This window comes from Brassica napus, chromosome A7 (genome assembly GCF_020379485.1).
Source record: "Brassica napus cultivar Da-Ae chromosome A7, Da-Ae, whole genome shotgun sequence".
NCBI lineage: Eukaryota > Viridiplantae > Streptophyta > Magnoliopsida > Brassicales > Brassicaceae > Brassica > Brassica napus.
In genome coordinates, this window is record NC_063440.1 from 2,628,878 (window position 1) to 2,644,634 (window position 15,757).

Genomic DNA, 15,757 nt, shown 5'->3' on the forward strand with positions numbered 1-15,757 from the left:
GTAAAGTACGAATCCGTCTCTCCAAAAACTCTAAAACCTAAAGGTGTGATGAAGATAAAACTTAACCTAAACAATGACCGAAAACAAGAGGTAAAAATCACGTCTTGGTCTAGTGTGAGGGAAAACTAAACCGAAAATAAAGAAAACCGAAATTTCTTTTTTTTCTTTCTCTTATTAAACTAGCAGACATAACAGACTTAAATACAAAACATATAACTTTTGATCGAACCGGTGGATCGTTCTCAAACCAACGGCACTGGAAAGTTAATTCAATTATATATCTTGTGTCAAAATTTTAGAATAATCCATCGGTAACAAATCCTCTATCTATTACTTCTGAAGCATCTTCACAGTTCTCCATCTTCAATTTCTTTGTGCATCCAATTCGATCTGTTTTATCTCAAATATATCTTAACATGTGAAAACTCTAAAAGAACACAAAAAGACTCCAAAGAATTCAAAAGAAATACTTTGACTCGATAAAAACTCTAAACATAGGTTATAAAATAGTAAAAAAAATATATCATGAATCCGAAGTAAATATAAGAAAAAAACATGCAGTGTAGCTGAATGGAAATCATGAAATCCAATCTATTTGACTATATGATGGAATACACTAACTAAAGGTGACACAAAAATAATTCAATGCATGTGGTGTGAATTGTGAAGGGTATATATGCCGTAATAGATTATAAAACAAGTGGGGAGAACATGGGTTTTCCTGTCATGTTCCAATCTACCATAATGGGACCAATGTATGATTGATAGTTTCGAACAACCTGAAGTTTGGTTCCAAAACATCACTTTGATTACATGATTGATACTTATTAGCTCATCATATTCCACATTCTTTTAATACATGAATATGAATTATGTATATACACTTACGCGTTCATACATATGTATATGCTCATGTACTTATGCATTTATTCCTAGAGAAATGGTATAGACATTATTTATTTAGATTTCTTATTTTAAGAAATTTTTATTCTAAGATAAGAAAAATATTTCATTTTAGCGTATAGACATTAATTGTTATTTTGAAAAATTTGACATTTATATTAATTTTATTATTTTATTTGGTGTATATAATATATATTGCATATAATTTAAATGTGGTTTTAAATTTAATATTACTAAATCTTATCAAAAATATGTTAAGTGTTAAGAGAATATAAAGATACTTCCATCGTGAATATAAAACAAACAATACAATAATAGGTTCTTACTTACATAAAATTTGTATATAATTTTAACGAGACCATATATTTACATAGAATTTTCTTTAAAAATATTGTTTTATTATTTTATCGATTTATGCCAAATTTTGAACCGGCCCAAGCTGGGACTGGCAAAATTTATTAATTTATAGAGATTATTAATTTATCGAGTATTAATTTATAGAGGTTCTACTGAACTTAATATGTTTTTGAGTTTCAAATTATGATGTTGAAAGAGATATAACTACTCTTCTAAGCGTCACACTGACACTTTAGTTGCATCCACTAGTTTCTGCACACCTCCACTTGTAGGGCTCTATAGTCTTCCCAAGTGTATAACAACTGGTTAGATGAGAATCAGAGAAGAAAGATATGGTGAATTGGAGAGATGTCTACTTACAATCCACTTAAGACTTTGATGGCGTCATAAAAGAACCACTGCAAGGTTATGACACAGGTCCAACTATCGTGATTCGAACAGGAAGACTTCTGGTGAAGAGACCAACAAACCCAATGTTTCTCACAGCCTGAAGCTCAAGCAGTAAGAGATATCAATCTAGAATAGTTATTTGAGTGATGTAAAGATCGAAATGTTTATGATGGTTAAGAGAGTCTACCTGCAACACATTCTTGGCTTTGTTGTTGTAGTGAGAAGAAACAACCACATCTGCAGGGTCAGAGATGAGTGTACCTAGGGCTCCAGCAGTATACCCAGCAAGACATGTGACACCAAGTTGTTGAGCTTTAGAGCAATCTTGTTTCCTTTTCTCGATAATGTTTTGATATACAAACTCAACTAACTGCTCAAACGTTGAGAACATCACCATAGAAACTGAAAACCACATAGGAAAGATAACACATAATCAACAAGTATGTTTTTAGTACAGAACACAACCAAGTCTACTTAAAGGCTAACGTGCGCATCCATAGATCAACTATTTGTTAATGCCTAAACTAGAATGAAATCAAGCTGATGTAGTAAGATTACATGGAAGATTGCGACACCAGAGCGGAAAAAGTCCCATGTGGAAGCTGCATTTGGAGAGATGATTAAAGACTCAAAGATAACACAAAGTGATTGCAAATGATTCTTAGAAGAAGAGTAACCCAGCAAGACCTTCATTTCTATTAACTTTTGGAAACCCATCAAGCAACCCTTTTGCAAACATGGGCTGCGTCTGAACTCTAACTTTTATAGCTTCAAAAGGACATAAGACCATATCTGTGAATATCTGAGCAGAAGCACTACTGATAAAATATATGGAAGTTCTATTATTGTTAGGCAAGACATTGCTGTAGAGCGTCTTGAAGTTACTCGTAGAGTCCGAATCTGCATCCGCCTTGGACACCATAGCCTAAAAGCTTCCCTGACCAACCTCTCCAGAGATAGGAATGGCCATGTTCTCTTAAGAGAGTGGAGAAACCTGAGGGAATGCTATTGTACTTCACAGGATTCACCTACAAAGAGAGTGTGATCTATCACTGACTGTTCAATAATGACCAAACACAGTAACTCTAGCAGTTATTAAGAGACTTTTAGTATCGAAATGAAATTAGCTTCGACACCCATATTCAAGAAATCAAGAAAGGAAACAAAAACCTGCATATTGACTTTGAGGACATCAAGAGGGGTTATGGCCAGATGTGTTGTTCCGGCACTGATCATTCCTCCCATGGTACAAACGGCGTATTACCAAGGAGACGACAGTTCATCATCTAGTTTCCTCTTGACACTTGTTATCTTCACAAAAAGTTGCTCTTTGGCGTTTCTCCTGAAAACCCAAAATCCAGAAATGAAGAAACACGTCAGGAGAGGGTCACATGAAAGCTATAGAAGAAGGGGGGTGGGGAGGGTTCTTCTCATGTCTGATGGTGATCCTTTGTCCACGTCTCACGGACGGCACAGACAAGGCCAGGAAGTAAACATAACGCTCTCTTTTACTTTTTTACCAACATAGAGAACAAAGCTCCAAGCTTTCGGGAATGGGTTAGCGGAAAAATAGAGTCTTTATGGGAAGTGAATGTTAAAAAGCTGATGTTCAGTTCAGTTTAGGTTTCACGCGGATAGATTCGTTTACCGTTTACCACGGAATTTTTATGAATTCCATGTCAAATTGGGCTTTTTTGATGGGCCTTTTAGTTAGGGCTATACACTGTTCACCCTAGTAATCTTTATCTTAGTTCAGTACATAATAAGCTCGTCTGATTCCATCTTTGAGTGGATGTTTCACTGATCAGGTCTTCTTAGCTCTCCCTTGTATCATCTTGATCAGGGAAATTGATTCTGAGATCCATGAACGGAAGGCCTGATTGTGACAATACCTATTGTAACATCTGGGACCTAAGGCGATATCAGAAATGCCACCATCTTTTGGCAAACCGGCCTCTCGGTATGTTTCAAGAACAATTATAAGATAAAAAGCGGCAGAGAAGTAGAAAGGATAACCAAAACTTGACAAAAACCCATACATCATCATCAATTCATTCAGAATACACGAGGAGCTACAACAAATTTATTTCAAATCACAAACCCAGTAAACCATTGGACCTTCATTCCCTCAAAACGTCTAATCACGTCCACATTAATACAGTGCCCTCTCTAATCAAAGCCTCAGAAGAAAGGAGAACACTCACTGTCCTTGCACTGAAACTATATATCATCTTTATAAATCTCTAAACTGAATAAAAGATCAAAAGTTGGAATCTTTTTATTACCATCTGTAACTTTTACAGAGGAAGAAGAGTGTAATTCCAATCCCATGAAAATCACCTGGAGACGCTACTAACAAGCCTAGCACCAACCTTATCAAGCTTCTTCACACAAGCAACAGACTTCAAGTTCCCAACCCTCATAAAAGCCTCCACCATCTTCTCCCCAATCTCCTCTCCCTTCTCCGCCGCATCAATCACCGCAACCGCCGTTGGTCCAGCTCCACTAATCGTACATCCAAACGCCCCAGCTTCCAACGCCGCCTTCTTCACAGCTTCCATCCCCGGAATCAACGGAGCCCTCGTCGGCTCCACAACTTTATCAGACGACAAAGCCTTCCCTAGCATCACCGCGTCTCCTTCCAGCACCGCGGCCACCAAAGCAGCCGCTTGGCTGCTGTTCCAAACATGGTGAACCATCGGAATCTCTGTAGGCAATGCAGCTCTCATCTTCTTGGTCGGAGCTTCGAACTCAGGACTCACCAAGACAAAGAAAAGCTCTTTATCCTCCGGGAACCTCAACGGTTTAAGATCAAGCGGTTCGTAGTTTCTAATCAAAACAAACCCTCCCATGATCGCAGGAGCGATGTTATCCGCGTGGTAACCGGACACTTTAGCTTCAGACTCCAAACCGGCTAAAACCAAATCTTCTCTAACTAACTTCCGACCGAAGATCTCGTTAACCGCTACAGCAGCTGCGGCGGCACTAGCAGCGCTCGAACCCAAACCGCTCCCCAAAGGAAGACCTTTATGCAAATCCAACGACAACCCAACCGATCTAATCCCTAACATCTTCATCGTCGCAATCGCAGCGATTCCGGCGCAGTTTCGGAGAGGGTTTGTGCTGAGTTTTGCGGTGGTTCCGGTGATCTCTGAGATTAGGACCTCGCCGGCGCGAACGGAGGGATCTACGCGGAGAGTGACGTGGTCTCCGAGGCCGTCGACGGCGCAGCCTAAGAAGTCGAAGCCTGGGCCGAGATTAGCGACGGTGGCGGGAGCGAAAGTCTTGACGGAGGTGAAAACGGGCTCCGGCTCGACGGAGACGAGGGTTTGTACGGAGGCTTTGCATCTAAAGACGGAGACTTTGGAGAATAACGGTGGAGAGGGTTTCGATTTGGGGTGGAAATATGAAATGGGTTTGGAGGGAGAGTGGAAGCAGAGTGTTGCCATCGACGAAGCAAATGTAACAGAGAGAGAGAGAGAGAGAGTACCTATTCTAATGTGTTTTGAGATCAGTTTTAGATCTCGACATTGGAGTTAACGGCTTAACCATGAAAAATTCTACAAACCGAACTGAACCGGACTGGAAGGCTTGTCAACATTTATACTGACTTGGATAATTGTCTTTGTTTGTCCAGTTTCTCGGATCTTGAAATTTCGAGGAACAGTGTTATGAATCGCAAACATTAGTAAATCCAGTCTGCCAAGAAACTTAGAGGTTGATTGTTTCCAGCTAGTTTTTAGCTTTTGTTTTTTTAAAAATCATTTTCTAGACAATCAAGCTTTAGAAAAATAGATTTCCTATAATTTAGGGAAACTAGTTTTTTCAAATATAACTGTATTTTGTAAACAAAAACTAAAATCTAAGTTTTTGTGATGATTGTGTTAGATAGATAGGTTTCTAACCTAAAACCAATTGGTGATAGGTGGAGTGGTCCATCTATCTTATATATTAAGAATGATCCCTTTCAACATCCGATGTGGCACACTTTGTGTCTAATACGCTCTTTCGAGATGATGACTTTTTGAGCGTCAATCTCGGAATGCTCGGGTAAGGATCGATTGGCCAACTTTGGACTAGATCGATGTGGATCGGATTGGACTGCGTGGATTGGGCTCTGATACTATGTTAGGATAGATGACTTTCCAACCTAAAGCCAATTGGTGATAAGTGGAGTGGTCCATCTATCTTATATATTAAGAAGGATCCCTTCCAACATCCAATGTGGGACACTTTGTGTCTAATACACCCCCTCGAGATGATAGCTTTTTGAGCGTCAATCTCGGAATGCTCGGGTAAGGATCGATTGGCCAACTTTAGGCTAGATCGATGTGGATCGGTTTGGACTGTGTGGATCGGGCTCTGTAACCATTTGAGGATAGATGGGTTTCCAACCTAAAACCAATTGGTGATAAGTGGAGTGGTCTATCTATCTTATATATTAAGAAGGATCCCTTCCAACATCCGATGTGGGACACTTTATGTCTAATACGCCCCCTCGAGATGATGGCTCTTTGAGCGTCAATCTCGGAATGCTCGGGTAAGGATCGATTGGCCAACTTTGGGCTAGATCGATGTGGATCGGATTGTACTGCGTGGATCGGGCTCTGTAACCATTTGAGGATAGATGGGTTTCCAACCTAAAACCAATTGGTGATAAGTGGAGTGGTCTATCTATCTTATATATTAAGAAGGATCCCTTCCAACATCCGATGTGGGACACTTTATGTCTAATACGCCCCCTCGAGATGATGGCTCTTTGAGCGTCAATCTCGGAATGCTCAGGTAAGGATCGATTGGCCAACTTTGGGCTAGATCGATGTGGATCGGATTGGACTGCGTGGATCGGACTCTATAACCATTTGAGGATAGATGGGTTTCCAACCTAAAACCAATTGGTGATAAGTGGAGTGATCTATCTATCTCATATATTAAGAAGGATCCCTTCCAACATCCGATGTGGGACGCTTTTAGATTTTAGATTTTAGTTTTTGGCTTTTAGATTTTGGTTTTTGGTTTTCAGCTTTTGGTTTTTGGTTTTTGGTTTTTAGATTTAGATTTTGGTTTTTGGATTTGCTATATTTCTTTAAATTTTTCAAAAATTAACTAATGCATTACTTTAAAATAATATAATTAAATAGCAATAAATATTTAGATTTTACAATTAAAACTTATCAAAATACTGTGATTATTATTTTAAAATAAAATAGAATAGCATATTTTAATTATTATATTTTTATAAAAAATATCTTATAGTAAAATATAAATCATAATATATATATAAAATTACACAAAAATAAAATATTAAATTTTGAAACTACTTAGAAATTTTTCTTATATAAATTATTTTTAATTTTTAAAACTTGAATATAAATATTTTTCTTATATAAATATTATAAATGATACAAAAATAAAAATATATAAATTTTAAACTAATTATAAATTTTCTTATATAAATTATTTATATATTCTTAAAGTTGAATGGCAATTTTTATAATTCAGGATTATACAATATGTTTTATTAATAAAACATATTATGTTTTTATAATTTTTTGTTATTTTTAATGTGACCAATAATTATTAAAATAATTCAATTGTTTTATTTATAGAGACAAATAAGTAAGTTTTAAAATTAAATAATATTATTTATAAAATATATAAATTTATTTACAGATATGAAACACAAATTAAAATATTTCACATCATTGTTTAAATGATATCTAATGTATAAAATTTCTTACGATAATTTTAATTTTTATGAAAATATTATTATTAATTATTAATTAATTATAATGTAGTAGTTTCTACAAAAAAAAAAAAAATCAAAATTCGTTTTTCTTATAGAAGCTCACAAAATTTGTTTTTTGGTTTTTCTTCATAAATTGGTTAAACTTTTCAAAAACTAGTTTCCATAAATTTGAGGAAATTTATTTATTGAAAATCTTGATTGGCAACTCCAATATTTTTTATAAAAACAAAAACTAAAACCAAAAACTTGATTGGATGAAAAATGGTTTCTACAAAAACGAAAACCAAAAACTAAAGCAAAAATCACAAACAATCAACCATGGTTTCTTCAAAATCTACCGAGAGTTTTTCATTTTTTTCATTTTTGATTAAAGTTTTGCTATATTTATGCAATACAGGAAAATAAATAAAACAATAAATACTAGAAACAAAACGGATTTAGTAAAAATCATTTGTTTAATATATATAATACAAAAATAAATTTCTAATAAGAAAATTTCTAAAACTTGTGGATAAAATTAACTTAATTATGGGAAAATTACATGTTTACCACTTTCATGGTACTACTTTTTATTTTTACCACCACTAATGAGACATTTTCAAAAATACATTTTTCATTAAGTGACAAAAGACTCTTATGCGCTTGTTATTTATATATATAATAAATGATTATTTAAATAAAAAAATAAAAAAAAATAAAAAAAATAAAAAAAATAAAAAGAATGTAAAATTTTTTTTATGTTTTCGAATTATACTTTTTCAAATTCGAACTTTTTGATAAAATAAAAATTTCGAATTTTTTTTTCGAATTTTTTTTTTTACTTTTTTTTTCAAATTTCTTTTTGAAAAACAAAAATTATGTTTGAAACTATTTTTTATATATTTTTAAGTATTTATATCTATTATATTAAAAGGGAAACAGTTTTAAAAAATCTACTTATGAAAAGTTACTGGAACTTTTGATTAGCTAATTATGTTTGGTCTTATCTTAATTTTTTTAGTTTATACGATAGTATCAATACATATGGTTACCGAAAAAGAGGGAATCAAATAGTGGGAACTCAGCCCCTCATGTACATTCCTTTTTCCCGTCCATATATATACCATTTAATTATTTATTGTTTATACTTTTTGATTAAAACGAAGTACATACTTAGATTAAGTAAAATATACATGTCGACAAAAAAGTACTATATATATAATCTTTTCATGGACCGTGTAATAATACAATCATCCAATTGAAAACATAGTTAAAAATCTTATTTTAAATGAATTCTATTATTACTTTTCATTTTAATGTTATACATTATATTTTATGCTCATCATCTACAATATTCAGATATTAATTATTAAAATGAGTTAGCATATATCATTAAGCATATTGTATAATGTCATCTTACATTATATAGTTTTAAATATTTACAAAATCAAATTTGATAAAAACATTTTTGTGAATCGTATGTTAAAACAAAATTATATATATTACCTTAACTTAATTTTTATAGAAATTACTATAATAAAAATTATTTAACATAAATTTAAAAACTATTAAAACCCCCACATATCTATTCAATTTAATTAGCTAAAAAATTACCAAGTAAATCATAACCCATTTCAATATAACAAATGTAATCCTTATAATGAGAGAATAGGTCTGGGTATTCGGGTATTCAGGTATTCAGATCTGTTTCTTTCTATATGATTCTTTGGGTCTTAAACATTTGGACCCAAATAGATATTTGAAATTTTTTTTGTTTGGGCTTAGGTCGGTTCCTTTCATGTTCGGGCCAGTTCGGAATCATAATTCAAATACATATAAAATACATATATATTTGGATACGTAGCAGGTCTAGATCAGTTTAAATATTTAAGATCAGAAAAGATTAGAAGTATCTGAAAGCCTAAAAATGATTTGAAACTTGAAATATCCAAAAACCAAAAAAAAAATACCTTAAAATATCTGAAATGCTTCCCAAAATATACCGAGAAACCAAAAAATACCCAAACTTTTGTCTGAATACCCGAAATATATTTTTAGCAGTTTGAAATTTTACCTGAAAACTGAAAGTATAACTGTAAACTCAAACCCAAAACAAAAAAGAATATTCATAATACCGAAAACATATATAAAACACCCAAATATACATAACATACACAAAATATTTATGTAATATGAACCAAGATCCTCCAAAACAAATATCCACCATGTATAGTTCCCCGGATCCGATATTTTTTTGTATTTGAGTAATTAGTGAATTAATTTATTTGAGATTTTGAATAAATGTCTAGGCTTAAGAGAGAGAGAGAGAGAGAGAGAGAGAGAGAGAGAGAGAGAGAGAGAGAGAGAGAGAGAGAGAGAGAGAGAGAGAGAGAGAGAGAGAGAGAGAGAGCTATATAAGAATATACATACAATATCTCAAATAAACTAACTAATTCATAAATTATATAATTTTAAACAAATTTTATTCTTCGATATAATATGATTTTATAATATAATAATGTACATTTATCCCAAAATATCAATTCATATCAAATTTTGTCTATAATCCAAAAAATCCCGCGCTTCAAAAGCGCAGGTCAAAATCTAGTATTTATTAGAATCATAAATTTTACATTCCAAAAACCCTACCCCACCCCTCAACTCTAAACCCTAAATCTAGATTAGTTAACCCTAAGAGTATAATTGTATTTTACCCTTCATTAAAAATGAGGGTAAAAGTGATTAGTGTAAACATGAAAAGTGGTATTATGAATGTGGTATTTGTGGTAATTTCCCCTTAATTATTTAAATTTATTTTTATGTAAAGTTTACATTTTTTGTTAATAATCTATTGGTATTATTTATTGATTTTTGTATATATTCTTTTAGTAATTTAAGTTTTTTAATCAATTTATAAGTTAGAAAAAATTTAAAATAAAAGAAAACATTAATAAAATTTAGAATTTTTTTTTTAAAAAAAACAAAATTTAGAAATAATAAAAATCTAAAATCAAAAACATTTGTCTTTCCTCCCTTTTTTTTTTTTTTTTTAACCTTGGGGGTATCCCAGACCCATGAACGAGCCCAGACTAATCCCCAAAGGGGTAGTGCAGCCCACGGATGGACCCTCATTCCGGATATTCAAATGGGCCGTAAGATAGGCCCATATCCACGTGGCCACAAGGTAAGATGTAGTGGGGTGCCTTCGAACCTGGGTTGCTTAGCAATCCCAAAGCTCGTCTACCACTAGACCACCACCTTGTGGTTAAATCTCTATCATTGTTCTTCTTTCTATTGAATCTATCTACTACTTCTCTACATTTATATTCTCAAGCACATTCATGGCTATGTTGTAGTGAAAAAGACATTTGTTTTAGGCCTCCAAATAATATATGTTTTATGGCCACTTCTCTCAGTAATTCATTTATAGTATAGTGGTTAAAGAGTCTTCGTAGGAGGGTGTCAACGGAAGTTCGAACCTCAGTCATAGTATCTACAGTTGTTTCCTCAACGATGGTCTTATATGATTTTGATATGTTTTATTTTAAAAAGTTTATGTATGTAGAATAAATGCTTTTAGTTTTTTTTTTTGCCTTAGACCTCCTAAAGTACTCGCACCGCACTACTCTCAAGCCGTCGCATTTTTTTTTATTTTTCTTTCTCCCCAACAAACTAATTTCTTAATTTATTTTTCGTATAGGGCTTCTCACATTCAATCATCTTTCTAAATACTAGGGATTTTCCCGGGCTACGCCCGGGTCTGGACAAATATATTTGTATTTAACATAGTAATGCATATAATATATATTGTGGTCAATTTACAAAATTATAAATTGGATTTGATAGGATTAAAACTTAATTTTTCTATTTTTAATATCTAAAACTACATGTGGGATACATGATGGTGAATGAAAATGCAAATGAATAAAGTTAACTAAGATATATTGCCTTCACTCATACCCAAGCATTAGAGACGCCAATGGCTGATGCTTGATGGCACGAATATGACAATACACAACACTAAAGAGACAATGCATGGATTATTTCATGATTTGTGTATTGTTGATACATGAGTTCTCTATCCATTTAATCCGTAGTAATCTATCATCGTACGCTATAAACTCACTCAGGAGTTACAAAAAAAAAACTTAACACCATTTGAAATTGTTGTAGAAATAGAGAAGGTAAGATTGAAGGAATCATTCACAAAGTGAGTGTGGAGAAAGTGGAGAATCTGCGAGTTGAGTTCATGCCATTGAAATGAAGCTTTATACACTATCATTAGCCTCAAGGAAAAATGTCTGTTATGAAAATATGATCATGTTGATATATGTATTTAATATTTTATTTTATGTTAGGTTTAAGTATATTTATTTAAATTTAGCGCTAACTATAATGGAAAAAAGCAAATTAGAGTGCGGGTACTTGCCACACCCCCTCTTGCGGTAAATACTAATTTTTATTCACTGTTTTCGATTAGTTTTAAAATATGTAGTAAAGTAAATTGGGTTTTTGTGTTTGTCTTTGTTGTAATATTGGTTTGTAATGTATTATGTCTTGTAATCTTTTTACTCTCATGTGTCATATATTCATTTATATTTTTCATTTTAAATGTTTATGTTTCGGTGAATAAAGAACATATACTTATTTATTTAAGAGGAGATATTATAACAACGAATTTTATTTTTTATTTTAATAATATTACATTTCTGGTTGCAGGAATACTATAACATATGTATTTATATAAGAAAATGCATTTTTGAATTCAATAAATGTCACATTTTATTTTCTTCTGAAGTTGATGCCCATTTACAATTATGTATCATTTTAAATATACTCCCTTCGTTTCAATATAGGTAATGTTTTAGATGATTGTTTTTGTTTCACAATAGATGATAGTTTAACATATCTATGTAACTTTAAATTTATCAAAAAATGTGTAGCCAATTGTGTTTTTATTTTTTTTTGTTTATAATTAAGTAAATTAATTTTAAATTATATTTCAATGATTTCTTGTTTAGAAAAAATAATTTCTTAATATGTGTGCAAATGACCAAAACTTCATCTACTATAAAACAGAGGGAGTAATAGTTAGACTTGTGAAGTTCAAATTCTCCCAAACCACCGGATACAACATTTGCTTTATCAGATTAGAATTTTGCTCCTGGTATAAAAGTGAATATTAATTTTTATTTCTTGTTTTTAAATGTGATTAATATTATAATTGATAGTAGGATTTCATTTGTTGTGAAAGTACATTTATATATTTTTTGATTAACACTTCTAACCAGTCGGTTTATTGTTTCTTTGTATATTTATTTCTCATGTATCACATAAGAATATTTTTCAATCTCGCCCTTTCGACTGCTTGCTTTATGTGTTTCTGGTTCAGTATTTTGTGGATACATATCGTTATTTTATGTTTGACTTGTATATTAACGTTTATTTGTGGTTATTATATGTAATTGTTTTGTGGGAATGATCGATACACAATGATTAATACTTAGGTGCTTATCTTTTACTGATTTTAGTGAAATCAATTATTCGGGTTAACTTTGGGGAGTATATAGATACTGGTTTTATTATTTTGTTGTTGTCGTAAATTGTCGTCTAAATTTTTATTTGAATCAATTTAAAATGTTTTGTTATCTAGCTTTTGGTTCATCTTATTTATTCTTTTCGTATTTTGGCCATAATCTTTGTTTTGAATGTCTTTTCCCACTTTTCATTTTTTATTTCATTTGTTATCTTTTTCATTTCAGCCTCGTCTATGATGTTCAGACCGTGCCTAGGTCTAGCTCTACCAGTACTTTTAGTTTTTGGTATTTATTGCTGAGTTTTAAAGATTATATGTTGATTCCAATACCATGGCGTTAAATTCAAGCCGATTGTCTTCATAATCTTTGCCGGAAATGACATTATGATTGAGGCGACCATTTAGTATAAGACTGTGAGATGGACTAAAATACACAGATGTATTATGTTGTGTGTCTGATTAGAGCTTGATTTTGTTGTGATATTGAATTCATATTTTCAATTTATGTAAGATAAGAAAACAGAACTGCTTTCCTAAACCATTCAAGCGATAAGTCCAAATTAATTAGTCATGTTTAAGACCAAACCAAAAAAAATATTATAAAGTAGAGCAAATTTAAACGTTGGTGTTGTGTTGTTTCTATCTATAAAAGAGTGACTCATGTTTGGGAATTCCTTTTGAGATTGCGAAGTGGATTCGCCGAGTTAGGGATGAACGGTCGGGTACCCATTCGAGTTCGGTTCGGGTCTATTCGAGTTTTGGGTTTTTGAATTCAAAGATTTCATCCCCATTTGGATATTTCTAAATTTTGGTTCGGGTTCGGTTCCGGTTCAGATCTTTGTGGGCTCGGTTCGGGTTAGAGTTCGGATAACAAATTTAAATTATTTTTTAATTTTTAAAATTTATTATATGCTTAATTCTTCTCAAAATCTATAAATAAATTAAAATATTGCATATAAAGTTGAATAACATATGTCAAAATACCTAAAAATTAACATATAAATTGGCTTAATTTGAATATTTGAATAAGAAATCAATAGATATTTCAAGAATTTTGGTGTTTTGAATATATTTCTATCTATAAAAGAGTGACTCATGTTTGGCAATTCCTTTTGAGATTGCAAAGTGGATTAGCCGAGTTAGGGATGAACGGTCGGGTACCCATTCGAGTTCGGTTCGGGTCTATTCGAGTTTTGGTTTTTGAATTTGAAGATTTCATCCCCATTTGGATATTTCTAAATTTTGGTTCAGTTTCGGTTCCGGTTCGGATCTTTGCGGGTTCGGATAACAAATTTAAATTATTTTTTAATTTTTAAAATTTATTATATGCTTAAATCTTCTCAAAATCTATAAATAAATTAATATATTACATATAAAATTGAATAACATATGTCAAAATACCTAAAAATTAACATATAAATTGGCTTGATTTGAATATTTGAATAAGAAATCAATAGACATTTCAAGAATTTTGGTGTTTTGAATATATTTTAGCTATTTTAGATATTTAATTTTGACTATTTATATATTTTCAAATATTTTGGACAACTTAAAATTATCTTATATATTTGGACATTAAATCTAAAAATAAGTAATATATGTAGGTATATAAATCTATTTTGGATACATTCGGATATTCGAAATGCATCTGTCAGGTTTTGTAAGTGTTTGTTGGTATATGGATGGATTGTTTTGTGATTTGTTTGTTTATTGGACTTACGTAGGTATGTGTATATATTCTTATTATGGTGTTAAAAATGTTGTTTTAACTGTAGCCTACTATGGCTATCTAGTTTGTTTGCATTTATTTTCATCTTATCATCGCAAATTCCTTTTCAAAGAGAAAGAAAAACAAAATCAAGAGCTTTATGCTCTCAACCTATATGCATGGATACAGAGCTGGCATTTATGCAATTTTTTCTGAGTTACGTTTCTTTACGAAAGTCTATGTAAACATGTAGTGATGTATTTAGTTGTGGACATTATCGATATGCAAAATGCCGTCAACAGACTCAACACTGCCTTTTTAATATAAAAAATTAGTAATTGTCCTCTTTGTGGGAGAGACTTAGCCAGAAATTTAAGAGAAAAATCAAAGTTGAAAATCATATATAATCGATTCAAATCATAGCAAGTTAGGAAATTCGAAACAGACGAAAGCTAAGTGGGGTTGACAGCAGGACGGGCTTGGAACTATCACTCACGCGTGCGTTTGCGACTATTCTCTATCGCTTCAAAACCGGGAGGATTTGGTTCATCGTCTCCTGCTGCAGCAGTGTTGCTGGCAGATGCAGCTGTTTCTCCACCTTCCCCTTCAACAACTGGGGCTTGGTTGTTGCTGCTACTCTCTGAGATAGTTGTAAATGTGTTATTTCAAATTAGCAAGAAGAAAACGTTTTGGTTTGGTTGTCAAAGAAGCTATTTTCTCTTATTGTAGAGACGGTGAAGAAGGTACGATGGTTTGATGTGAAAATGTATGAAGTGACACGTATTATTCCTTTCTAGCAAGCTCTTCAAGACATGTCGGTAGTTCCTGCCCTCCAACGCCATTCATCTGTAGTTTGTTTCAGGGTTTAGAGGCATTCAGGGTGACTGTAACAATTGTAAATATAGACAAATGTAGCGTGTAGGTGAAAGAGAAAAACATACAGCTCATGACCCACCCAGATCAGCAGCATCTCTCTTAGCGAGCTTAGTTTTCTCCATGTCGAAGACCACAAACATAGCATTATCGTTGCCGTCATCAACTGATAGCTCGACACGGTACCTCTGCAAAAAGGTTTGGAAAAATAAACATCCTTTTAAAACTCAGTGTTATCTAAACTGTGTGTGAGAATGTAAAT

At 32.5% G+C, this 15,757-nt stretch overlaps 1 protein-coding gene, 1 long non-coding RNA gene and 1 pseudogene across 2 annotated transcripts; all 3 read right to left on the minus strand.

The window, feature by feature from the left end:
• Window positions 1–1,233: 1,233 nt before the first annotated feature.
• LOC106376442 lies at window positions 1,234–3,454 on the minus strand (annotated as a pseudogene).
• A 196-nt stretch (window positions 3,455–3,650) lies between these two features.
• On the minus strand, window positions 3,651–5,239 carry LOC106447160 (homoserine kinase). Its single transcript, XM_022688621.2, has one exon. The coding sequence runs from the start codon at window positions 5,097–5,099 to the stop codon at window positions 3,987–3,989; it is 1,113 nt and encodes a 370-aa protein (XP_022544342.1). The 5' UTR covers window positions 5,100–5,239; the 3' UTR covers window positions 3,651–3,986.
• Window positions 5,240–14,919: 9,680 nt separating this feature from the next.
• On the minus strand, window positions 14,920–15,688 carry LOC106430722. The gene is made up of 2 exons (XR_002654691.2): window positions 15,564–15,688; window positions 14,920–15,468 (listed from the first exon to the last, which is right to left on the minus strand). It is a non-coding gene; the product is annotated as an uncharacterized LOC106430722 (long non-coding RNA).
• Between the last annotated feature and the right edge of the window lie 69 nt (window positions 15,689–15,757).

Excerpts from the sequence above, each read along its gene's own strand:
- LOC106447160 (XM_022688621.2), bottom strand. The coding sequence starts at position 5,099 with ATGGCAACACTCTGCTTCCACTCTCCCTCCAAACCCATTTCATATTTC.